Raw genomic sequence first — 26,556 nt, forward strand, 5'->3', positions numbered from 1 at the left:
GGAGCTCAGACCTGAACAACTCAGATTGTGTGCGCAGCCTGGGAGTACTGATTGATGGGAAATTAAGCTTCAGGAATCAAATCTCAGCTGTTGTGAAACATTCCTTCTTTCACCTAAGGAATATTGCAAGGATTAAACACCTAATTCCTTCAGAGGATCTTCCAACCCTAGTTCATGCCTTCGTCACATCAAGGTTAGACTACTGCAACGTCCTCTACACAGGCCTGCATAAGAAAGACTTACGCCGCCTGCAATTAGTACAGAATGCCGCCGCAAGGCTGTTAACGAGCCAACCCCGCCATTGCCACATAACACCAACCCTGAGCTCACTCCACTGGCTACCGATAAAATGGAGAATTCTGTTTAAGATTGGCTTACTGACATTCAAATCCTTGCACAATCTGGGCCCTGGATACCTGAAGGACTTGTTGCAACTACATCACACCCCCCACAATCTTAGATCAAAAGGACGTAACACCTTGGTCACCCCCAGAGTCCACCTCAAAACCTTTGGAGACAGAGCCTTTTGTCATGCTGCCCCTACACTTTGGAACTCCCTGCCACACCCAATCAGGACAGCCCCATCCCTGGAAACATTTAAGTCTAAACTGAAAACCTACCTTTTCAGTCTGGCATTCATGAACATCTGACTATCTCCTCTGTAACACAACCCAGCCTGAAACCCTGTATTAATCTGAGACACAGCTATGCGCTTTGAGTCCTATGGGAGAAAAGCGCTTTACAAATGTTATTGTATTATTGTATTGTTATTGTATTGAATAATGTAAGTCAATGGAAGAGTTATTTTAAAAAACGACATTACCACGTCATTAACCATCTCTTTTCACTACTTCTCACAAAGAAGCCTGTTATTAAAATAAAGAAAGCTAGATAGATTTCCTGGCTGTGTAGCTGCAGGATTAAAATAAAACGATGACAAAGACAACAAAGTTTTATACTTACCAAGGGCTTCCTCCACATCCCCCTGTAGTCCGTGGGCTTCCTTGGTGACCATCTGGTCCCCTCCATACTCCCACTGTCAGTTCCAGCAGTCAGGGTATTACTGCGCATGCACAGCGCCTGCAGTTAGTTGAGGCTTTTCACTGCACAGCGGCTACTAATACTCCTGGCAATGAGAACACAACAAAGGAGGCACACGGCACATACGCAGTAGTGGATGAAGCTCGAGGTAAGTATAAATCCCTTTGTTGTCTTCCTCACAGGTACACTTTAACAAATTACCCAAACTGGACCCACAGACGGGACTCTGCAAAATATTCACAATCATTAAGCATAGACTTGCATGGTCCTTCTCACACTACTGGCAATATTTCAATTGTTGCAAAGCATTTTGTTCAATTATATGGTGACGACATGAGTTTTTCTTTCAAAGAGCTAGAGAAAATAAATTGTTCTATTAGAAGATGAGATAACTACCATAAATTACGATTATGTGAGCCGAAAAGGATCTATAATCTAGGCACAGGAGTGCCGGATGATTTAAATGCAAGATGGGATCTTAATCTTTTATATTGGATTCCACTGATTTTATGTGTGTATTGATGACTCCAGCCCAGCTTTTATACTGCCCTGGGTGTTAATATTACCAATTACCTTTGAGTGTTTGGATTGGCCACCAAGGGGAGGGGTCTCTTGCATATATATGTGTGTCATTCTTGTCTGTATTTGGTGTGCTATGACTAAAGACCCAATGTCTGGAAAATGTTAGCTGCAATATCTGTCTTTTTGGATGTATGTGCCAATAAAAGTATTCTGGATATTGACCTAGCCACTGTGTGCTGCAGGCTCTTGTACACACATGCAGCCTGACAGAAATTGTGACCCTACCTCAACCTAGGATATTTTGGTATTTTACTAATCTTCTATGACAAATACTCAACATTTTACTGAAGCGCTAAACAAGCTATACAAAATATGCACTGTACTTATTCATCAGACAGGTCTTGTCACATACTTGAAGTACATTTGTTGTCCAGCAACAGTAAATAAGCATGGAGGTAAGAGGGAGTGTCGTTTGTGTTCACAGATACGATTCTAGACTTGCAGTATCAACTAAGCAGAGCATATACTGAATCACCTGCAGAGCTCAGAGAACAAACCAGGGATGTGTTAGCACAAAATATATGACAAGCCCAAGGGTGCAACTAACAATGTCTGGCAGCAGAGCAGCATAAATAACTATGTAGGATGTTTCACTGCTTTTCTTACATGGGTAGCTTCCAGATGAAAATTGATATTTTGCCAGTGTCTGTTCTGCTCAGATTAGTTCACTGACATTCTAAACAGTGTTCGTTCCTAAAACAATTAATGGCAGTATGCATCCATTTTCATATGGGTAGGAAAAAAAACTGTAAAGAACTAAAAAGAAAACCATAAAGCTGATTTTCAGAGACTCCTTCTTCAGGAATATCTGCAATTAAAGTACAAAGGCACTGTACACAGGCAAAATGCAAATCATACTCATTCCAAATGCACAAGTTCCAATTATCAGGGGAACCAACAGGCTGAACAGTGAGTTGATTTAGTCATAAACTTGCATTCAGAATTTGTATTTAAGTACAGCTGAAGTGAGAGGCTGCCATATTTATTTCCATTTAAACAATGCTAAAATTGCCTGGCTGTCCTGCTGATCATCTGCCTCTAATACTTTTAGCCATAGACCCTGAACAAGCATGCAGATCAGGCACTCTGACTGAAGTCTGACTGGATTAGGCACATGCTTGTTTCAGGTGTGTGATTCATATACTACTGTAGCCAAAGATCAGCAGGATGCCAGGCAACTAGTATTGTTTAAATGGAAATAAATATGGCAGCATCCATATCCCTCTTACTTCAGGTAACCTTTAAGGATTATATGTAGGTAACTACAGTTGGACTACTTGCAATATTGTATTGCTCTTTACTATTTCCTTGTAATGTTAAAATTGTATGGCTGTGCTCATACATGGAAGGGAGCAAGGCCAGGGGAACATATCCGACAAGCTCATGTCCGACATGTTCAATGTGACCCAACACAGCAAGGGTGGGCTCCAACGTGGACTGGGGGCGGGGGGATATTTAAATATGTTTGGAGGAAGCGTGCTAAATCTCTGAACACTTTATAAAACCATTGTCTTTGATGCATATCATGCTTAAAAATTTTTTTTAAAAAAATTAAATGTTTTTTACATGCTGTAATGAATTACGTTTCAGTCTGCTAGGAATTTGCAAAATTAACAGTAATTACTTGGAATCTGTATTTGGAATCTATATTTTGTTTGCGTTACAAACTCCCAGATATTTTCCTGGTTCCTGGTATTTTGCTGAGTGGGAGATCGTGTTTCTTATTTTCCCCACCTGCACTAACTGAGAGACTGGCAGCAGCTTTGACACTCCCAGTCTCTGTCACGATCTCTGTAGATTGACCATATATGTGTATGCATTAAGATAACAAAAAAACTATTTGCAGTTAGTAACAGAAATGTGTATAAATGAACTGAAAGGTCTACTTTTGATCAATAAAATGGGAGTTTCTCTTTAAAAATTTCATCCGGTTTTCTTCCATCCTACAAGTTCCAAAATCTATTCTAATGTCCTCTGGCTTACTGCAGCACGTTCTACTATCACCATCTCTGTAATAAATCAACTTATCTTTCTCTTGTCGGACTTGTCGGCCTGTGTCTGGAAGGCTGCCAAGTTCTTCAGTGTTGTGGTTCTGTGATGCATCTCCCCCCTCCAGGCCCCTCTCTGCACACTGCCTGTGTGTTATTTAGATTAGTGCAGCTTCTCTCTGCTCTATTATCTTTTACAAGCTGGATAAATCCTCCTCTGAGCTGGCTGGGCTTTCTGATACTGAGGAATTACATACAGGCAGAGCTGTCTGCACTCTGCAGGAAGAAACAGCCTGACACTTCAGTGGAAGATAGCTGCAGGGGGAAAGAAACACACAAGTGATCTCTTGAGATTAAAAAGGAAGGCTGTCTACAGCCTGCTTGTGTATGGATGTATTTTCTATGTGTGGACATACTGTACATCAACCTACTTCCTGTTTTGGTGGCCATTTTCTTTGTTTATAAACAAACTTTTTAAAACGGTTTTTAACCACTTTTAATGCGGCGGGGAGCAGCGAAATTGTGACAGAGGGTAATAGGAGATGTCCCCTAACGCACTGGTATGTTTACTTTTGTGCGATTTTAACAATACAGATTCTCTTTAAGTAGCACTGCACAATTATTAGTAAGGTGGTGTAGAAAGCAAATGCGAAGTGAAGAAACCATGACCCAAGAGGTACAGAGAACCCTGACCATGAAGTCTATAATCTGAGAGGTAGGAGAACAAATAATACAGTAGGTGAGGGAGTTAGCAAAGGCTAAAGTTGATAGGAGTAAGTGGTTAGTAAATGATAAGGGTAGAGATGGAACTAACTTGACAATTTGAAAAAGTTAAGTTTAGAGGGATTGTTTAAACTTACTAAATATATGGGAAAATCTGACAGAAAGCGGAACAGAATTCCATAGAATAAAAGCAGCTCCAGAAAAGTCTTATAACCATCTTGAGAGCATATTATGAGTGAGGTGGATGGTGAATAGAGAAATGTAGAGGGTAGAGTACTCTTGTATGATGTTAGAGAGATAGATAGGCCAAGAATTATTAAGGGATTTCAATACAAAAAAAAAAAAAGCCTTGGTCATGTTTGTCCTGCCTAGGATTGGGACTGGCCTGTTTTAACTTCCTTGGAAACCGTCAGGGTTGCTTATTTGAAGAAAACACGCACCTGGCCATCTGTTTATATGCTTCTTCCGCCACTGCGAAGATATGGGGATCCATATCTCCCATGTTCTGCCCACTGTATGCATTAATGATATCGGCGCCATAGATGGGTAACTGCTCATACGGGTTTATCGCTACAAGGACTATGCCTGGAAAAGGGAAACAAAACGTGACAAGAAAATCACCAGTCATTCAAGAGATGAGATCTCCCAGAATCCAGCTCCAGGGAACACATTATTAACCTTACATTATCTGCAATAAAAACACAAGCGAATGTGAAGCTAGCATAAGGCAATCTAATCACTGGACAATATCAGAGAGATAAACGCAGTCATGTGGATGCTTTAAAGGAAGCACGGTAGAATTTGCATGGGTTTTACAAAACCAATTTATTTCAAGCCATTATCAGCTGAGCATGACTAGCTGTTCACCACAAGATATCTCAATGGCATACCAGCTGACTGGCAGCGAGAGTCAGCCTCTCATACACAGATATGCCAGATTACCTTTATTTTCCCTTTCATTTAATTAGCCAGAAAAATACAGCATGTGTTTTTCTCTCAGTATGGCTCCTAGAAAGAAATGCATTTAGGAGTATTTCTCCCCTTGTCTTGTTTTCAACTACACCTCAGATCTGTATGGCAGGTACTGTAGGTACAGTGATGTATCAGGGGCACTATTGCTGCTTCCTGAAGTGTGCAGCAACCGAAAGATGGGTCCACATGGCACCACCAAAGTTGAACTTATAGCTCTTTTGGAGCCCTGCTTTTCACAATAAAGCTATAAGTTCAACTTTGGTGGTGCCGACCCATCTTTTGGTTGTTAGATTTGTGTACCTCTGGAGGCAGTGAGGTGGGGTCCGGGCACGCTGCCACACTCATAGGGTGCTCCTTTGCTCTCTTGTTCCTGAAGTGTGTAGTGCAAGTCTCCCACACCTGCATCTACACAGGATTCTACTATCCTATTAAGGAGGAACTGTAGTGAAAATAACCTAAAAATATATATATATTTTTTTTACAATAATCATTTATCAATTAATTTAGTCAGTGTTTGCCCATTGTAAAAGCTTTCTTCACCGCAGTTTACATTTTGAAATTTATCACAGGTGGCAACATCTTTATTTCTGCCAGGTGATCTCTGCAGAATGTTTGTTTACTGAGACTTCTAAAGGTGCGTACACACGCACTATTGTAACAAACGACGGGTCCATCAGACCCTCCAGCGGCGCGGTCATTCTGCCGACAGTAGTACGTGAGTACAGGCTGTCGGCAGACTGTTTTTGACTGATCCGCCGCCGCTGTGCATGGTCTCCCAGATTGCTGTGGTCCACATATCTGATCTGCCTAGGCTAATTTTGGCAACAGAACTTGTCTGTAGCCTGGAGAATAATGAAGCATCTGTACAACATCCGGCCCTGAAGTGTCACCTGAGAGATCAAGTCTAGACAGGGGGAAGCCGCAGAATTTGAAGATGTGTAGGCAAATAAGTACTGCATACATTAATGAACTTTGACATCTCCCTTCACACTTTCTTTTTACTTCAAAAATAAAGAAATGGTTGAGTCAGAGGCTGTGCCTAGTACTAGGACCCATGTTTACATAGAGAGCTATTGTTCTTTATGCAGATAGCTCTTGTGGGCTCAATGCACTCATATGAACAGGGGGTGCAGAACCAATAGTATTTAAAAGGAGCACAATGGAAAAAAAATGGTAAAATGTAAAACATGCGCATAGACAAATAAGTAGTATGTTGTTTCCAGAGTAAAATAAGCCATAAATGACTTTTCCCCTGTGTTACTGTCACTTACAGTAGGTAGTAGAAATCTGAAAGAAGTGACAGGTTTTGGACTAGTCCATCTCTTCATAGGGGATTCTCAGCAAGGCTTTTATTCTTTATAAAGAGATTCCCTAAAAAGGATTTAAACAATGATGCTGGCCATTGCTTGGACAGAGCAACTGACATTTACTAAGTGCTTTTGAAAATAAATAAATCCCTGAGAGTCCCCCATAAAAAGATGAACTAGTCCAAAACCTGATGCTTCTGTCAGATTTCTACTAGCTACTGTAAAGGTAGCCATACACTGGTCGATGTGCCATTAGATCGACCAGCTGACAGATCCCTATCTGATCGAATCTGATCAGAGAGGGATCGTATGGCTGCCTTTACTGCAAACAGATTGTGAATCGATTTCAGCCTGAAACCGATTCACCATCTGCTGAGCTGCTCCTGCCGCCTGTCCCCCCCGTATACATTACCTGACGCTGGCTCCTGGGCATCTTCTCCGCATTGCACGGCTCTGTTCTGGATCCATTACGGCGCTTCCTGTGTTACTCCGTGACCAGGAAGTTCAAATAGAGCACCCTCTATTAGAACTTCCTGGTCACTGCAGTGACACAGGAAGCGCCGGGATGGATGGAGCCGGAACAGAGCCGTGCAGCACGGAGAAGACGCCCGGGAGCCAGCTTCAGGTAATGTATACCTGATCGGATCGGCCGCCGCTAGCGACGCGCACTTTACCCGCGGGCGATCGAGGGTAATTTCCAGCAACATAGGAGAAAAGAAATTTATGGCTCATTTTACTCTGGAAAAAAAACTTACTTCTTATTTGTATATGTTTGCACATATTTTACATTTTACAATTTTTCGCCATAGCGCCCCTTAAAGTATATTTTGATTAAGTTACCCTTTTTGCTGTGTTTTCAGCATTGCTTCACAGAGAACATTGAACTATCCAATGCTGTACATGTGGAAAATAAATATGGAGACTGGTCATTATCCCTTACACAAGTGCTATTTAGCTGGTGGTTCCACTGATTTCAGTAGTTTCCAAGTCACAGCTGCAACAAGCAGACAGCCAATGACATCACAATGGAGTCATAATAGCTGACACAATTGTGATCGGTGACTTAGAAGGTATTAAAAGAAGTGAATCAGCCAGGCAAACCACATTTTTGTAAAAGTGAAGGGTTCCTTTCATATTACTCTCACTTCCTGCTTCCTTTACAGGAATAAAAAACACCCTCATAAATCTCCAACGAGAGGAAGTGGCAAGTCTTGAGACTTTATAAAATGTTCTTAGTCATCATTAGTCATCAGAGCTTACATTTCTCCTGAATACCAAAGTGATCTGTGCCAGCATAGGTGGCCATACACGATACAATAAAATAGATGGACTTTCCAGTTTGCTTGTTTTTTTAAAGCCTGATCGAATGTATAAGAAATTGAAAATAGTTTTTTTTCCGACTGAGGGGAAAAAAAATTTTTGATTTTTTTTTTTAAAGCTATTTTTCAATAAAAATCAGGATCTGTTGGAAAAGTCAGACAGAAAAATACCAAAACTTAAATATTTGATAGTATGTTTCGTATTTTTGGAAAAATTGATTATAAAAGTGTATTGTATAGTGGTTCATTTTTTTAAGATTTTTCAATCGAGCTGAAAAATTGTTATCTCTAGTCGAAAAAAAAAAACAACCCTAAAAAAAATTAAATTGTGTATGGCCACCTTAAGTCAGAGGTTTACCAGCCATTCATGGAAGAGACAACGTGTTTTACAATGCCATGTCACAGCATGATGAGACAACTGCACCCACCTCAACCAGCAATCGCCTAACAAGATGCATGCTACAGCGCTGGGCCGCCGGTAGGGCATCAAAGGGGGGAGAAGTGTATGGGGTCTGAGGGATTCTGGAGCCCAGCCAGGGGGGCTCTACTATGAAGCAAAACTGAAGCCCATGAAGTCACTTATCAGACATTTGACCAGAGTTGCAGGTTCTAAAGGGGATGCTTGCTGGTATAAGGTAATTTGTCTCTCACACAGACCCCCTTCTTTCTGTAGATTGTGATTTGCCATGAGGGGGGCCCAGTAGGTTTGCCCTATACTTTCCTAGTAGTTTTGGGTCACCCTAAGCTGCTCGAAGATTCTGTTGTACTGGTCCAAGCCCTACCCCATAGAGCTACATTAATGCATTGTGGAGGACCACAGTTGCTCACTTAAGGACCGGTTCACACTGACGCTTGACGGCGTTTACGGCTAAGCGTCCGGGACTTGTCGGCTCAACGTTACCATTCAAGTGAATGGGAGCATTTATCATTGCGCAATGACAGTCGATTACGCAAACGCAATACAATCCAGATTTTTCCTCGTCGTTTCAGGCGACCCTGTACGCTACATGCAGCATCCAGGGTCGATTCACCGCCGCGTCTTCATGTCCCCTTGCAGGGACGAAAAAAGCTGATTGCGACGGGATGCTGACGATCGCCTTAGCACCGCCCCCCAAACAAGACGTCACAGGATGAGGTGGCTTTCGGCTACCAGAAGCCGCCTGCCATCCGTGTGACCCGGCCCTAAAGCTGAATTATCGCAAATACCTTCTGTTTTAAGAAGGCAAACTACACTGAAAAAAAGATAGCACACCTTTGATTTAGGACAAGAGAATCAGCACAATTCATTAACTGTGGAGATATATTGAGGTGCTGATGATATTAGGGAGTACAGCTAAATGGAAGCGAAGCCGGCACCATCAGATATGTATTTGCTCTTTTAATCAGGTAAAAACATGCAGACAGCAGATATGCGACGTTTCGAGGACACAACCTCTTTTTCAAGCTGAGCTGTGCATGACAAAACATAAATAACCAAACAATAACCACAAAGTGATATGGGACAGCCTGGTCTACTAATTTCTCCCTGATAGCATGTTTATGTGAGGATAATCTTTTTTTAAATTTAAAAAGGCAGAAGGGGAGTGGACGGCTGGTTGCCGCCCTCTCCCCTACGTAGTGCGGAGTGTCCCCTCTCAGGTCCGCCGATGGGTGTGGCCGGATGGAGACGGTTTTCCGCATGATTCTGCCCAGCAATGAGTAGCCGTTTGCCCCCACCTGGGACTGACGTGGATGAGAGGGTGGGACGTCTCCATTTCAAAAGATCCTATCAGACAGGCAGCTTTGTGGTTTTCTATCAGGTCCACTAGGTAGGACCTGATTTCATTGGTTAATGATGTAGCTTAATGCTGATAGGCTGCCATATGTCCGTGTTGTGTATATATAGGATTGTTTGGTTATTTATGTTTTGTCATGCACAGCTCAGCTTGAAAAAGAGGTTGTGTCCTCGAAACGTCGCATATCTGCTGTCTGCATGTTTTTACCTGATTAAAAGAGCAAATACATATCTGATGGTGCCGGCTTCGCTTCCATTTAGCTGCAAAGATTCTGGAGTGTTGCCAGAATAGCCGAGGCACATCGCTGTTTGAACTGAGGGGAGTGCTCCACTACGCTTTCTACAAGGATATTAGGGAGTACAGAAACCTATTCTATCATTTTTATGTCTGCTGTATATCTTTCAGAGGTGGAGGTCAGCCAGTATGGCCTGAAGATATTGGCAGCTAGCTTCATGGACTATTAAGGTGATTGTGTGTGGTGTCAATAGACAGACAAAAGGGAACCTCATTACCTGTTTCTGGCTGTCCAGAGGAACTGTACGCTGTGATCTTTTGTATTAATGTAGACAGCTGCCATTGTCTTCAGTGAATGGACCAGTCCCCTTCAATAGGCAAGGAAGCTTTTTGATGTCTGGTAGGATACAATCTCACCTATGAATTCTGCAGACTTCAAGAAGCTAAAACAGGAACCCCTTTGAAGTTTGCATATCACAAGAAAGATTATGACAAGCGTTCGGTGATGTCACAAACGAGGAAACTGCATTAGTTCCTGGGGACTGGACATTAAATGCCCCAGGGGACACTTCAGACTATTTAAGCTGACCCAGGACAGCCACCGGTATCTGCTCTTGGAGTTAGCGCATAGCTAGAGTTGATCTCGACTTCTGGTCGAACAAGCGGCATGCTCCTGCCGACAACGTTGAGACCTTCAAGTTGGTAACGTTTTTTTTAATCCCCATTTTTATTTTACGCAAATATCCGTGTGTGTTATCTTTGTAACTTTTATCTTGTAACTATTTTTACTTGGTTTTTTGTAATCTTTTGTATATATTAAGATCTGCATTGTTTTATGTTTTTCTGGAATATTAAATTATTATTTAATATGCTTGACTTCTGCCGTACTAAACTAACACTCATAGCCTAAAGGAGACTGCAGTGTAGCTGTGTATAAGTCCGTGCCTAGTTGTATGATTGAGCAACACTATCATATGAAATTGTAATTGCATTGTGTGTGTGGGGGGCGTTTGTCATACGTTGGCCTAAAGCGCGCAGCTGACCCAACGTACGAACAACGCCAGTGCGAGTAGCGACAGCAGAGTGGCTAACAGTATCGTTCGGAACGACTGTTAGTGGGTCTTTGCTTCACGACAGTGTAAGATTGCAACTGTGTGTGTGTGTGGGTGCGTGGCGTTCCCGTATTTGGCCTAAGCGCAAAGCTGACCCGAATACGAAAACGCGGAGTGCACGCTGAGGACTCAACAGCAGAGTGGAAGTGTCTAGCGAACAGCTAGTGGTGGCAGTGAGAGGTGTTCTGAGGGGTCCCAGCCTTGTTTTAGCTTGAATAAGGCTGTTCCCCGCTTAATCTGGTCAAACCCGCAGTCGGGAACCGTATACGCAGGCGTGCCGGTTGTCTACTTCGTGATAATAAAGAATGTGAAAGCCTCATTTGAAATGTATTAACTTATCAACACTTCATGAAAGTGTGACAGTTTCATCCTTCGGTTAAACACGTAGATGCTGTTTAGATAGGAAACTGAATATTCTTTGAAAAATTATAACAACCCAGTGAGCAACATAAAATAGGACCAAGTATAAACGAGTGTCTTGGACTGCTTTAAATAAGCAAACTTGTGTCACTTTCCGGATGTACCATTTAATAAAACCAAGTTTGCAAAAAACATTTAGCACTTACAAAATAACTTGCACAGCAACAATATAGAATAATAAACCCAATCTAGAGTCACTACTAAATAAAGAGATATTCATTGATCTTGTCTTTTATATCCTATTTTATTTATGGAGAGCAGCCAACCCCAGACAATAGAGGAAAGACGCTATAAACATCGGGCAATGCAGAACGTATGTTACAGGTTATGGACAAAAGCCTGACAGTAAATATTTTGCTGGGTAATAAAAGAGGTAACTAATCAGCATGCAGCCACAGAAACATCCACAAAAATGAACTAGTAATCTGACGTTAAGATATAATGAGGATTCCTGCACTCACCGCAATATGTGTAAATTAGCTTGGAGTCTATGAAGCGCACTTTAAGATTGTGCAAAACGGCCGGCTCATGGAGATAACTTAAGGCAGTCAGGTCATTTTCGCCCACAAGGATATCGGGATTCCTAAGTGGTGGCAGCTCCTTTTTCTTTGGGTCCAAACGATACTCCAAATCCTTGAATAGAAATAGAAAATGTAATAAAAAGACAAAACATTTTTAACAGGTGATCCTCATGATAACATTAAAGCTGAACGTACGATATATACTCGACTAAGTCTAGAAATTTAGGTCTGACTCACTATACAAAAGTAGAGGGGTCGGCTTATACACAAGTCAAAAGCAACACTGAGTAATGTGTAATTCCCATTTGAAGCAATTTACTCAGTGGTACGTGACACTTTCTTAATAAAGAAAATGCCAAGAAAACACAGGTCTGAAAGTCCTGGCCACAACAATTAACAAGGAAAGGGGCAGGGGGAATACTGGGCAGCAGGAAGTGGGGTGAATAATTTCTGCGCTTGGGGGCGTTATTGGCTGCAATTAATGGACAGGAGGTATTAATGGCTGCAATACTGTTTGCAGTGCAGTCATTATCCCATCCTGGTCCCCAAGTGCAGCCATTAACTTTGCTTTGTAGACTTATAGTCAATAAAAAATTTCAGCTTAAGAAGGTCAAATACTAGAGTCGAATTATATTCGAGTATATACAGTAGGTTATAAAAAGGCTTAAAGAGACTCTGTAACATTCAAAAGATCCCCTGGGGGGTACTCACCTCGGGTGGGGGAAGCCTCCGGATCCTAATGAGGCTTCCCACGCTGTCCTCTGTCCCACGGGGGTCTCGCCGCAGCCCTCCGAACAGCCGGCGACTGTGCCGACTGTCATTTCAATATTTACCTTTGCTGGCTCCAGCGGGGGCGCTGTGGCGGCTTTCCATTCCGAACTACACGGAAATACCCGATCTCATTCGGGTCCGCTCTACTGCGCAGGCGCAGGAAGCTTGCGCCTGCGCAGTAGAGTGGACCCGACGGTGATCGGGTATTTCCGTGTAGTTCGGAGCCGACAGCCGTCAGAGCGCCTGCGCAGGAGCCAGGAAGGTAAATAATGACGTCACCGCTGCCCGGACTCCACGGAGGGCTGCAGCGAGACCCCTGACGGATGGAGGACGGCGTGGGAAGCCTCATTAGGATCCGGAGGCTTCCCCCACCCGAGGTGAGTACCCCCCAGGGGATCTTTTTATGTTACAGTTCCTCTTTAAAGTGAACCTCCAGACTAAAAATCAACTCAGTAGCACTGAAAAGGCTTGGTGTTTCTTTAACAGTTTCAGAGCATCAGAACTTTGTTCAAAGACTCATTTTTAGCTGCACAGAAGCTAAGCTCCGCCCCATCAAAGAAAACTGCCTGGGCATTTTCCCCCTGATGCTGTGCAAAGCATGATGGGATTTCTGATGTTGTTGTTCTCATTGCCTAGCAGCTGGGAGGAGTGATCAGGACAGTTGGAACTGTGGGGGACATTTATCAAGAGTGAGACAAAATATTAGTAGGTTTTTAGAAATCTGTGCACAACTGTCTCAGACACCCTTAGAAATCTCTAAATTAGTGCAGATACCTTCTTAAACTGTTAGGAATGGAAGAAGTTGGGAAGATCTCTCAGACAGTGCAGTGTGTGAGGGAAATTGCTGTTACTGAAGTAACCAATACATCTGCTGTATTGTATCAATGCCCAGCACTGGAAGGGTTAAGCACAGAACAGCTTCACAGAACACCTGGCAGCAGGGGGGAGGAGCACTTCACAAATCATGTCTAATCTGCACAGCAGCACTGTAGAACTGCTATTAAGCACTCTTGCAGCAGTTTAGGGATGGATTTGCACTTTCCTTAAAGGGAAGGTTCAGGGACTATCCGAAAAAAATAAAAATCCCCATCCACTTACCTGGGGCTTCCTCCATCCCGTGGCAGGCAGGAGGTGCCCTCGGCGCCGCTCCGCAGGCTCCCGGTGGTCTCCGGTGGCGCGCCCGACCTGGCCAGGCCGGCGGCCAGGTCGGGCTCTTCTGCGCTCCAAGGCCCGGCACTTCTGCGTCCCACGCCGGCGCGCTGACGTCATCGGACGTCCTCCGGGCTGTACTGCGCAGGCGCAGAACTACTGCGCCGTACAGCCCGGAGGACGTCCGATGACGTCAGCGCGCCGGCGTGGGACGCAGAAGTGCCGGGCCTTGGAGCGCAGAAGAGCCCGACCTGGCCGCCGGCCTGGCCAGGTCGGGCGCGCCACCGGAGACCACCGGGAGCCTGCGGAGCGGCGGCAAGGGCACCTCCTGCCTGCCACGGGCTGGAGGAAGCCCCAGGTAAGTGGATGGGGATTTTTATTTTTTTCGGATAGTCCCTGAACCTTCCCTTTAAGGGCCTATTTCCACTACACGCAGAATGGATGCAGAACTGATGCAGAAAAACTGACTCAAATGAATGCCTATGGGAAAATCTGCATCATAAAAATCGCGTTTAGTGGAAACAGGCCCATAGGCATTCATTGGAGTCAGTTTTTCTGCATCCATTCTGCATTCAATCTGCGTGTAGTGGACATAGGCCCTTACTGTTGTGCAGCTCTAGAAATCCATGCTAAACTGCTGCTATTATATAGGATTTGAGAAGTTTCTTATTATCATGCAGAACAGTTCCCCTGCTGGTTAGAACAGTTTAACCCTCCTGACGGTATGAAAAATTCCGCCAGAAGGCAGCGCGGCAGTTTTTTTTTTTTTGTTTTTTTTTTTAGATCATGTAGCGAGCCCAGGGCTCGCTACATGATAGCCGCTGCACAGCGGCATCCGCCCGCTTCGGCGATCTCCGATCAGGAAATCCCGTTCAAAGAACGGGATTTCCTGGAGGGCTTCCCCCGTCGCCATGGCGACGGGGCGGGATGACGTCACCGACGTCATTGGGAGTCCCGATCCACCCCTCGGCGCTGCCTGGCACTGGTTGGCCAGGCAGCGCACGGGGTCTGGGGGGGGGCCGCGCGCCACTACGGATAGTGGTGATCGGGCGCAGGCCGGCGGCGATCAGTGTGCTGGCGCAGCTAGCAAAGTGCTAGCTGCGTCCTGCAAAAAAAAAAAAAATTAAGAAAATCGGGGTTACCGCCAGGAAGGTTAAGAAGAAAAAACTGTAGGTAATGCTTTGATAAATCTGGCCCACAGTCTCATGCTCCCTGTCACCTCCTTTCATCCAAAAAGATGGCTGCCCTCATGAAATCACAAACATTTGCCTGTTCTTTTAAAACAGGGCAGGTAAGAGATTATATTACCTATCTATTTTCATTAACATAACTAATGTAACTTAATGACAGTATGTTTGTTTAGGCCGACGTTCCTCTTGAAGTCATTCTGTAATACTGTTTTATTCTGATACTATTCATTAGATGATGCCCATGTATGTGTTGGTGAAGATACCTACTACTGATATAATACGGACTGATCTCTCACAGTTCTAACACTGCACATTGATCTGGTGGGATGCTGTCTTTTTGCACACTGATCGATCCCTGGTGGTGAATGAAAGGTGTACTGCCCCTTTGATGTCTAAGCATGCCTACTAGGGATAGAATCAGAATCACTTTTATTCGCCAAGTACAACAGGAGTCATACTCAGAATTATTTGTGGTTCACATGGCATAAACAAGCACAGAAAAGAAATATCAAACAGGATAACCAAGAGTGCAAGACAGACAAATGAAAGATGTACATTGGTGTAAATAACGACCAACATGTAATATTTCGGGGAGATCCAAAGAGCCTTGTGGGGCCTCTATAAGGACCGCATAGAGTTCGCATGGGATCTGCATAAGGTCCAAAGTTAGTTTCGTTTCGATCCAGCCAGGCTGTGGTGACTCCATAAGTTCACATAAAGTCTGCAAATAGTCCAAGGTTAGCACAGTTCCAGCCAGGCTGTGGTGCCTTACCGACCTGGGCGATGTGGAGGGTGAGCAGCAGAGAGGGTGTGCCACCATCATGGCAGTACTCCACTAGTTTAGCAGCAGGATTGCTTGGGGGAAGAAGGAGTTCCTGCACCTGGTGGTTTTGGATGGGATAGTTCTATAGCGGCGACCCGACGGGAGGAGCTCAAAGTAGCGGCTACCAGGGTGGGAGGGGTCGCAAGAGATCCTGGTGGCCCTCGATTTCATCCTAGCAGAGTAGAGGAGATTGAGGGGTGGCAGCGGAGAGCCAATGATCTTCTCCGCATCGGCGATGACTCTCTGCAGTTTATACCTGTCCCTGGCTGACGCACTAGCGTACCAGACAATGACTAAGGAGCAAATGATGGATTCAATGATTGCAGTGTAGAAACTGGTCAGCAGCTCCCGTGGCATGCCAAATTTTTTCAGTTGGCGCAGGAAGAACAGCCTCTGCTGTGACTTCTTCTGAATTCTGGTTGAGTTTTGCCCCCATTTCAGGTTGTTTGTGAGGGTCGTGCCAAGGAATCGAACGGATGGTACTCTAGAGACCTCGGTTTCGCCTATGTGGACTGGTGGGAGAGGAAGGGGATGCCTCCTGAAATCTACAACCAGTTCGACTGTCTTAGCTGCGTTAAGTACTAGGTTGTTATCTCTGCAACAGTTGCAGATTCTCTCAACTTCACTGCTGTACTCACGCGCTTCGTTGCTGCCGATAAGGCCAATGATGATAGTGTCATCCGCAAATTTGATGACCTTCACTGAGCCCGCAGTTGAGGTACAGTTGTTAGTGTACAAGGAGAACAGGAGTGGGGACAGTACACAACCATGTGGGGCACTCGTATTTGTGGTTCTCACGCTGGAGGAGCAGCTTCCGAGTTTGACTTGTTGCGTTCTCCTTGACAGGAAGTCCTTGACCCATGCACGAAGGGAGGGATCGACTCCTAGCTGCGCCAGGTTGCTGAGCAGGATATCTGGGCAGATAGTGTTGAATGCTGAGCTAAAGTCCAAAAACAGTATCCTGGCATAGGAGTCAGATCAGTCTAGGTGTTCTGTGATGTACGCCAGGCTGACATTAATGGCATCTTCAACCTATATGTTTGCCCTACATGCGAATTGGAGCGGGTCAAGGAGGGCGTTGGTAGAGCTCTTAATTTGGGCGAGGACGAGTCGCTCGAGGATCTTAATGATGTTGGAGGTTAGGGCCACAGGTCTAAAGTTATTAAGATCCGTGCTGCCTGATTTTTTTGGGACCGGTATAATTGTCGACCTCTTGAAGCAGGAGGGCACTGTACCGTCTGATAATGATCGCTTGAATAAGGAGGTAAGCACAGGGGATAGCTGGTCTGCGCAGGTTCTTAGGCAGATCGATGACACGCCATCCGGGCCAGAGGCCTTCCTGGGATTCAGCTTGCGAAGGTGCCGGAGAACTTCAGCTTCCTGGACTACGACTGGCTCTGAGGCCTCAAGTTCCCCCAAAGGTGGGACAGAGAGTTGTTTGGACTGGCGTTCAAATCTGCAGTAGAATTGGTTCAGCTTTTCCGCCAGTTGGAGGCTGGGGGTCATGGGTTGGGGGGTCAGTTTGAAATTTGTGGCTGCTCTACGGCCTTTCCACACCTCTCGTGTATTGTTGCAGTGCCCCAACTTCTCAGAGTAAGCCCTCTTTGCAGCCCGCAGTTCACGTTTTAGGGCATTCCTGGCCTCTCTAAACTCCTCTGGTGAGCCGGACTTATGGGCTTCCTCCTTGAGTTTTCGAAGCCTGCACAGCTTGTTGTTGAACCAAGGTTTGTTATTGGGGAAGATCTTGAAGGTCTTGGTTGGGATACATGTTTCTTCGCAGAAGCTGATGTAAGAGGTGACATTTTCCGTCCATTCATCTAGAGTGGGTGCCTCCAGAGTTGTCCAGTCGGTATAATCGAGACAGGCTTGGAGCTCCAGTTTGGCCTCTGCGGTCCATTTTTTGACAGTTCTGATGGTGGGTTTGGTGGACTCCAGCAGCCTCCTGTATGTGGGGATCAGATGGATTATGTTGTGGTCGGAGCTCCTCAGGGCCGCTCCTTGGGTGGCCTTGTATGCATTCTTGTGGACCCTGTAACAGTGGTCCAGGGTGTTACGTTTCCTGGTGGAGCAGGTGATATGTTGCTTATAGCGAGGCATCACCTGTCGTAGGTTCACGTTGTTGAAGTCCCGCAGAATAATGAAGAGGGCCTCCGGAAGGGTAGTTTCCCACCGCGAGATGTTGTTGCTGAGTGCACTCAGGGCAGTCTTGGAGCATGCGTCGGGGGGAATGTAGACCCCCAACGAGATTGAGGGAGGAGAATTCCCTGGGGGCATACCGAGGCCTGCAGTTGATAGCGAGAAACTCAACATCTGGGGTGCAGATCTTGCTGAGAGTGGCGATATTGGAGCACCAGGCAGTGTTGACGTAGAAACAGATGCCCCCACCTCTTTTTTTTCCCAGGGAGAGTTAAGTCCTGATCTGCACGTAGGAGGTCGTAGCCTGGCACTTCTAAGGAGTTGTCAGGGATGCACTCGCTCAGCCAGGTCTCAGTGAAACAGAGAACTGGGGTGTTCAAGGAGATTCAAAAAATTCTGAGATGAAGCAGGATTATACAAATGTATGAATCTAAAGAAGAAAGATAAAAAGTTGGTGTTATACTTGTTAGTCAGGATCTGTGTGTCTATAATAAAAAAAAAAAAAGAGAAGCAACCTAGGATTATACCACAATGCAAATGGCTTAAGTGGGCAAGTGGCTTCCTCTTCAGTGACCCCTCAGGACAGAGTACTCACATCTAGTAGCCATTTTATAAATGCCACATGTTCTCTTCCCTACAGAACAGAACACACTGAGCAAGGAACCAAGCAGGGTGCAGCGATCATTTCTAAAGTGACACCCAAATTCATCAGGAACAGATACATGCACAAAGGTAATTATTATTAAGATTTAATCTTTTTTTGACATTTGCAATGCTTTACTTCCTGCAATTAGGACCACTAAGGTTCACATAAAGCAAGGAATGCTCCAAGACAGAAAATGTGGACAATGGCCTCAATTCACTAAGCTTATCTCCTGTCTATAATAACGCTTCTATAGTTATCACCATGGTGACGAGGCATGTAGTATTCAGGAAACATTTTACCTCAGGCAAACCTAAAGTTAACTCTTCAATCCTTAAAATAACTCCAGAATTCTAAAGTTAAAGACAGTTTGTTAATTAACTGCATGTGAAAATAACTACAGAGGAGGTAACTTAAGGAATGAAGAGATAAGATATCTCACTGTGTGGTGGCAAGTTTTCTTTTGCCTTATCTCCAGCATGAGCTTAGTGAATTGAGGCCATTCTCTCCAGTGAGATCCCAGACAGCAGTAAGGTTCTGACAGAAGCTCTAAACCTTACCCTCTCTACTGGTTTAGCTGGCCTTTAATTAACAGACACAGACCCCACTAAAAACTTACTAGGGGTTCTAGTCCTTACCAATTCTATCCATAAAAAGGGTGGAAAAAATGCCTGGCGCTCTCCTGTAAACTATAACTTCAATAAGGCAAAAGTCCACATGTGCTGGAGTTCTAATAAAGGTGGCCATACACTTATAGATTTGCAGCAGATCCATCAGATAAGATTTCTGGCAGATGCCTGTCAAGTAGAATCTGACAGGAATCTATCTGATGTGTGCCACACACTAGGGACAGATATCCAATAGATTTCAGAATGAAATCAATTGCAAATCGATCTAAATGCATTATTGGACCCAATGCAACTCTATGGGCCATCTACGCGAGTGCGGCTGCGCAGCTCTGGGGCCTCCCTCCCCGATCCACGCTACGTAGCGTGGATCGGAGAGGGAGGCCCCAGAGCTGCGCAGCCGCACTCGCGTCAGTGCGGACTGCGCAGCCGCGGCCTCCTCCGGCGGCCATATTTGAGGAGGAAGGAGCGCCCGACCCGGGCTGTGGGGTCGGGGTCCGGCCGGGGGGAGCGAATGCAGCGGGGACCCGGCGGAGCTGCACGGAGGCCGCGGATGGCGTCCTCCGTGCGTTACAAATTCATACAGGTAAACACATTTCTTTCCGGTTTTGGGCTCGTAAGTCCTTTAAGACTAGTTTTTGGGCATTCTGGCTGACAAAGAAGAGAACTTTATGCAGGGGACACCTGAAGCGAGAAGTATATGGAGATGTCATATTTACTTCTTTTAATGCTGGGAATACACCATACAATTTTCTGTTAGATTTTTCTGTTAGAATGCATAATTAGATTAATTTCTGTAAAGTACTGGTAGAGACTGGTCATTATCTCTGGTGCATTGTCTTCTGGTTATCTCCTGCTGAATAGAACAATGCCGAATTGCTAGGCAGATAGATGGTTAGATAGATAAATTCCAACATGTTGGCAGGTAAATCTAATGCTGGATACACACCATGCGTTTCCGCGTTCGATGCGTCCGTCGATACGCATCGATTCGATTATTTCTGAGCATTTCCGAGCACATTTCGATTATTTTTAGGTCGAATGCCATGTAAAGTATGGCAAATCGGCCTAACGATCCATTGAAACGCAAGTCGGACATGTTGGAAATAATCTAATCGATGCGTATCGACGGACACATCGAACGCGGAAACGCATGGTGTGTATCCAGCATAATGCTGGATACACACCATGCGTTTCCGCGTCGAATGCGTCCGTCGATACGCATCGATTCGATTATTTCCGAGCGCATTTCGATGATTTTTAGGGTGATTACCATGTACAGTATAGTAAATTGACCTAACGATCCATCGAAACGTGAATCGGACATGTCGGAAACAATCGAATCGATGCGTATCGACGGACGCATCGAACGCGGAAACGCATGGTGTGTATCCAGCATAACAGAAAATTGTATGGTATTCCCAGCATTTGCAATACCAGTTGCCTGGTAATCCTGCATCTAATACATTTAGCCATAGACTCTGAACAAGCATGCAGATCAGAGGTTTCTGACAAAAATCTGAACTGTATGTTTGTTTCAGATGTGCGACTCAGACACTACTGATGTCAGAATGATCAACAGGACTGCCAGGCAACTGGTACTGTTGAAAAGGAAACAAATCTGCCAGCCTACTTATCACTCTACTTCGGTTTCCTTGAACACAACCACACTTCCTTGAGCTTGTGATATTCTGCACAGACATCAGGAGGAATTTCTAAATGAACTTACTGAAATTACACATCCCCATGCCAGACTGAGCAGACTGTACAATACAAGAAGGTAAATATGTCGTGTCTTACAGACAAAACTAATAGGACACTGAACATTTGATTACAATCTAGTCAGACTGCAGACAGTACATTTTCAGAAAAATTAAGTTTATAGTGGACCTAAACTCTTGCACAGGACAGAAGGAACACATATAGAAATGCACCCTGTATGTATTTAGAGCGTTTAACCTGTCTAATTCCCCCTCATCTGTGACTAACCACAAGTTGTAATTTGATCCCTCAGCTGTGTCACCGACTGCCAAAGCAGAAACATACTTAGTAAACACAGGATGTTAACCACTTTGTCCTCCTTGACGTATAAAAACGTCAAGGACAGGCGCGCTCCCGCGGCTGATCGCGTGCGTGCACGCGCACTCCCGGCCGCGGATTCGGTAGCCCAGGAATCAATGTATCGGGCTATGGTGCCCGATCACTGATTCCTCTCCCCCACTGAAAAAGCGACAGCTTCTCTCGGAAGCTACGCTTTTTCTGAGACTATGGCTTCAATTCATCAAAGGGTGTTCGATAACAAAATCCCAGTCCTTAAAATACCGCATTCGGTATTTTACACTTCACTGTGCTAATTCATCAATATTTTCACATGTGTGGTAGAGGTTCGTTAAGTTACCGAAGTACTATGGCTTCAGTTCATCAAAGGCTGTTAGATAACAGCAGAGTGGTGCAGAGCAGCTTGGAATGTCTCTGTGTTGTTACAAGCTGATAACAATAGAAGGCATCCAGACATCCCTTTATGTAAACCGGTTATATTTACTGTTACTTATACTGCCTCTGCTGCTCTGAATCTGTCCATCAGTGTTTCTTAACATTTTACTTATTTGCCACAACGTAGATAAACTTCCTGGAGACATTACAAATGCCATGCTTGGTGATTTCACCACTTGCATCTTTGCATATTTAAACAGGGACTCAAAGGGTTAAACGACCGAAGGACATCTGGGGATATCTTTTGTCCCGTTCTCTCTGCTCACTGCCTGGGGGGTCTGAAAGCTTGTGTGAAGAAGCCTGTGACCTATCAGCACCTATCAGTGGCACTTGCAGGAGAACAGGGGCTGTTTCTATTGGCTGCCTGCTCCTGTTAATCATGAAAACATTCACACAGAAGGCTTTTGAAGCCTGTAACGACAGGGGAGAGCTGGAGATAAACACCGAATGTGCTAGCGAATGTGGTAACCTTGATGAATTAACATTTACTGACATTTGCCGACATGTGTTGAGCACAAGTCGGTAATTTATCTCATTGCTCTGTCATTTCAGCTTCTCATTCGGTAACAGCTTTGATGAATTAACATTTTCTTAAAGGGAAGGTTCAGGGAGGGTGTGTAAAAAATAAAAATCAATTTCCACTTACCTGGGGCTTCCTCCAGCCCGTGGCAGGCAGGAGGTGCCCTCGCCGCCGCTCCGCAGGCTCCCGGTGGTCTCCGGTGGCCGACCCGACCTGGCCAGGCCGGCTGCCAGGTCGGGCTCTTCTGCGCTCCAAGGCCCGGAACTTCTGCGTCCCACGCCGGCGTGCTGACGTCATCGGACGTCCTCCGGGCTCTACTGCGCATGCACCTCCTGCCTGCCACGGGCTGGAGGAAGCCCCAGGTAAGTGGAAATTGATTTTTATTTTTTACCCACCCTCCCTGAACCTTCCCTTTAAGTGCTCCGTTAACTCAGCTGTTTTCAGCATTACCGAATGCGGTAATGCTTGATGAATTGAAGCCAATGTCCCTCTAAGCGTACATTGTACGCTTAGAGTGACGTCATGTAAACAAACTTGAGGTTGCCATCTTGTGGCCAAAGAGTAAAACTACAGCTAAAAGTAAAAAAAAAATACACTACACAAATTTTTCCCTAAATAAAACACTATTTACTTACATTCCCCCCCCAAAAATACCCACATAAAATGTTTAATAAAAAAAAACAAAAACATTACAATTTAAAAAAAACAAACACATAAATATTTACCTAAGGGTCTAAACTATTTAAATATCTATGTAAAGATGAAATATTTCTATATTTTTTTTATAAGCTTGTAAATAGTGATGGATGCAAAACGGGAAAAATGCTCTTTTATTTCCAAATAAAATATTGCCGCCATACATTGTGATAGGGACATAATTGAAACGGTGAAATAACCGTGACAAATGGGCAATTACAATACGTGGGTTTTAATTGTGGAGGCATGTATTATTTTAAAACTATAATGGCCGAAAACTGAGAAATAATGAATGGTTTTCGTTTTTTTCTTATTCTTGCTGTGAAAATGCATTTACAGTAAGGTAGCTCTTAGCAAAATGTACCCCCCAAAGAAAGCCTAATTGGTGGCGGAAAAAAACAAGATATAGATCAGTTCATTGTGATAAGTAGTGATAAAGTTATAGGCGAATGAATGGGAGGTGAACATTGCTCGGATGCATAAAGTGAAAATGACTGAGAGCTTAAGTGGTTAATACCACTGCTTCCATGAAAGCAAGAAGAAGACACGCTGCAAATTTATTGCAGGATTTGTATCAGCTGTAACAAAGAAATGTTTTTCTTTAAAGGTCATTATGCTGTTGCATACCTTTTTTGAGGTGTATGAAAAACATATAGATACTGTGACTGAGTTTCAGTATCTGGGCAGCCTGACGACAATGGGTGGTGGTGCCAGTGCTGATGTAAAAAGCCAAATCAAGAAGGGGAATGCAGCCTTTGTACGACTGTATCAAATTTGGAGATCCCATATTTGTCCAAAAAACAAACTGAGAATATTCCAGTGTAACGTGAAGACAGTCCTGCATGGATGTGAGACATGGAAGGACACAGAAGAGATAACAAAAGTCCTGCATGGATGTGAGACATGGAAGGACACAGAAGAGATAACAAAAAGCCCCCAAACCTTTATAAACCGCTGCCTTCAAAAAATAATAAACATCTGGTGGCCAAATGTAATATCAAATAAGGAAAGAACCCAAGAACAACAAGTGGACTTGCAGATCAAACGCAGAAAGTGGAGATGGATTGGCCATACTCTTCACAAGGATAAATCAATTAAGAAAGAAGGCTGAAAATGGAATCCTCAAGGCAGCAGAAAAAGGGGAAGACCAAAAGACAACTTGGAGAAAAAGTGTGGAGGAAGAAATAGGCAGGGACATCATGGACTGAGATAGAAAAAAAATTGCCCAGGACAGAAAACGGTGGCATACATTTGATGAGGCCCTTTGCTCCAGTGGGAGGGACACAGGATTAGGTAAGTATCTTTTAGACCATTGAGGAAGTTCTGAGTTCAGGTCCACTTTAAACAGATTGAGTTAAGGTGTGTCAAGTCTGTTCAGGCGAAGGATGATTAAATGGCTGACAGGTTGCCGACTGTGTTAAATTTAATTTAGCCTACTCTGGGAAGAAAAGCACTAATAATCTGAAGATGATTTTTTGCAGAAACAACTAAGCATTCTAGCATTGAGTACATTGCTGGAAGGCACCGGCGGCTTCCCACACAATGCATGGAGACAACAGAGAATTATCTGTGTCTGCATTACATCACCACAGCTGTTATCTTAATTATTAATTACACCAAGAAAACATACCGAGCCTTCTTCCAGCCGCAGATGAAGAGCTGCATCCCCTGGTTTGTAATCTTTCAGTATTTCCGCAGACTTCCATACTTCTTCTGGGTCGGGAATCCACACCCTCGCATGCTGAAAAAGCAACAATAATGACAATTATTTCATCTAGTAAACCGTTTTCCATGTCTCCATCTCTATGCTCAGCTACAAAGTCACAAATGCCCACTTGTTAATGTACCAACCTACTGCCAGTTACCACAGGAAACTGGAGCATTTTCCCACTTCCTGTCAGACAGAAACAAAAACATATTTCATAAAAAGTATTTGTTTCCTAGAAGGGGGCCATGAAGTGAAATTTCAGCCTCATTTTGGGAAAAAAGAAACTGCCAAGACATATAAGTCACTTTGCATTTAATGCCATTAAAAAGTATTATTCCAGTTCCTTTTGAAGCCTGTTCACGTCATAATGTGCCTGGATGCTCAACCAGTAATGTTTTTTACAAGCATTTATTTAAGTACTTATATAGCACCGACATATTATGCAGCGCTGTACAGAGTATATTGTCTTGTCAATAACTGTCCCTCAGAGGGGCTCATAATCTAGTCCCTACCATATAGATATATCTCTATGCATGTATGATAGTCTAGGGACAATTTAGGGGGAAGCCAATTAACTTATTTGTATGTTTTTTGGGGATGTGGGAGGAAACCGGAGTGTCCACAGGAAACCCACGCAGACGCGGGGAGAACATGAAAACTCCTTGCAGATGTTGACCTGGCTGGGATAAAATAAATTACATTTTAGTGCTCTCTTTAAAAGTAACATACTGCACTGCCCAGCAATGCCCCAGCACCTCCTGTCTTCCTGCATGTGTAAATATCTTCTGCAGATAAAACCGAGGTAGCAAATATTAAATCATATCTGTAAAATCCCTTGTGATATACAGATCTGAACTTAGGAGACTGTTTCTTAGCAACACAAGTGGAATAACAGTTTCATTCTTATACTAGGACGTATACTATAGCTCTGAAATCACAGAAGTCAGTGCCTCACTACAGTGTTACTGCAGTGTACATAGCTGCTGTTTATTCAGAAAAGAATACTTTATGCTTTGGAAATGCTAAGGTGAACCTGTATTAAAAACTGTTTAGCAAGTTAAACAAATGCAGGACTTCCTCTGCATGCTCTATAGATTGTTTAATTCAGGTTTGACATCTTGTATGAAGATACAGCCCTGCATTTGAGCTCCTCAGTGTACATATCAATGACTGTACATGTTATAAAGGAAACATTATTTTACTTATCAAGAAATTTTAAGTTATAAGATAGCACACTGAACATAAAACTAAAGTCCCATCATATTGGCTTTCATGTTGATTTTGTAAATCCCTTCTTAAATGATTGCTTCCTTGCAGCTAAACCAGGTGCTACTACATAAGGTGAATGTTACTTTATTCCCTAAAACAATTAGAATATTTAAATCAGCAGCGTAAAGATGGATTTATTACAAAGATTCAGGGAAACTAGAGGTGTCCATAATGGAGCCCACTTTGGCCAAAAGATCGATCCCTCTCAGATCAGAATCCAACCAGACACCTCATCTGACACAAACTACACAGATTTTTTTAATAGATTTCAGCATGAAATCTATAAAAATCTATGGAATTAAATTCAAGCACTTCAATTCAATTCAAGCACTTTATTGTCATTGTGTAACACAACGAATTTACTTTTCATGACAACCCCACGGTGCATATAGGGAACATAGTGATAGTAACAAGGAAGAGAAGAAATTATACAAGTATGCCAGGTATTACAGATATTTTAACAATTTGTACACAGTGTTAATTATTTCAGAGAGGATTCAGAGTTCATCAAGTTTATGGCGGATGGGAAAAAGCTGTT

At 43.9% G+C, this 26,556-nt stretch overlaps 1 protein-coding gene across 6 annotated transcripts in view; it reads right to left on the reverse strand.

Annotated features, from left to right (window-relative positions):
• Positions 1-26,556, reverse strand: part of MYO5A (myosin VA) — a 251,677-nt gene that overhangs the window by 131,689 nt on the left and 93,432 nt on the right. For all 6 annotated transcript variants that reach the window (XR_011030300.1, XM_068275461.1, XM_068275462.1 and 3 more), the window contains exons 2-4: positions 24,672-24,782; positions 11,935-12,106; positions 4,775-4,919 (exon numbers count right to left, since the gene is read on the reverse strand). Coding sequence is in view for 5 of the 6 variants with exons in the window: in XM_068275461.1 (XP_068131562.1) it covers positions 4,775-4,919; positions 11,935-12,106; positions 24,672-24,782 (428 nt within the window). In the remaining variant the exon portion in view is untranslated. The remainder of the gene's footprint in view (positions 1-4,774; positions 4,920-11,934; positions 12,107-24,671; positions 24,783-26,556) is intronic.

This window comes from Hyperolius riggenbachi, chromosome 3, assembly GCF_040937935.1.
Source record: "Hyperolius riggenbachi isolate aHypRig1 chromosome 3, aHypRig1.pri, whole genome shotgun sequence".
Taxonomy (NCBI): domain Eukaryota; kingdom Metazoa; phylum Chordata; class Amphibia; order Anura; family Hyperoliidae; genus Hyperolius; species Hyperolius riggenbachi.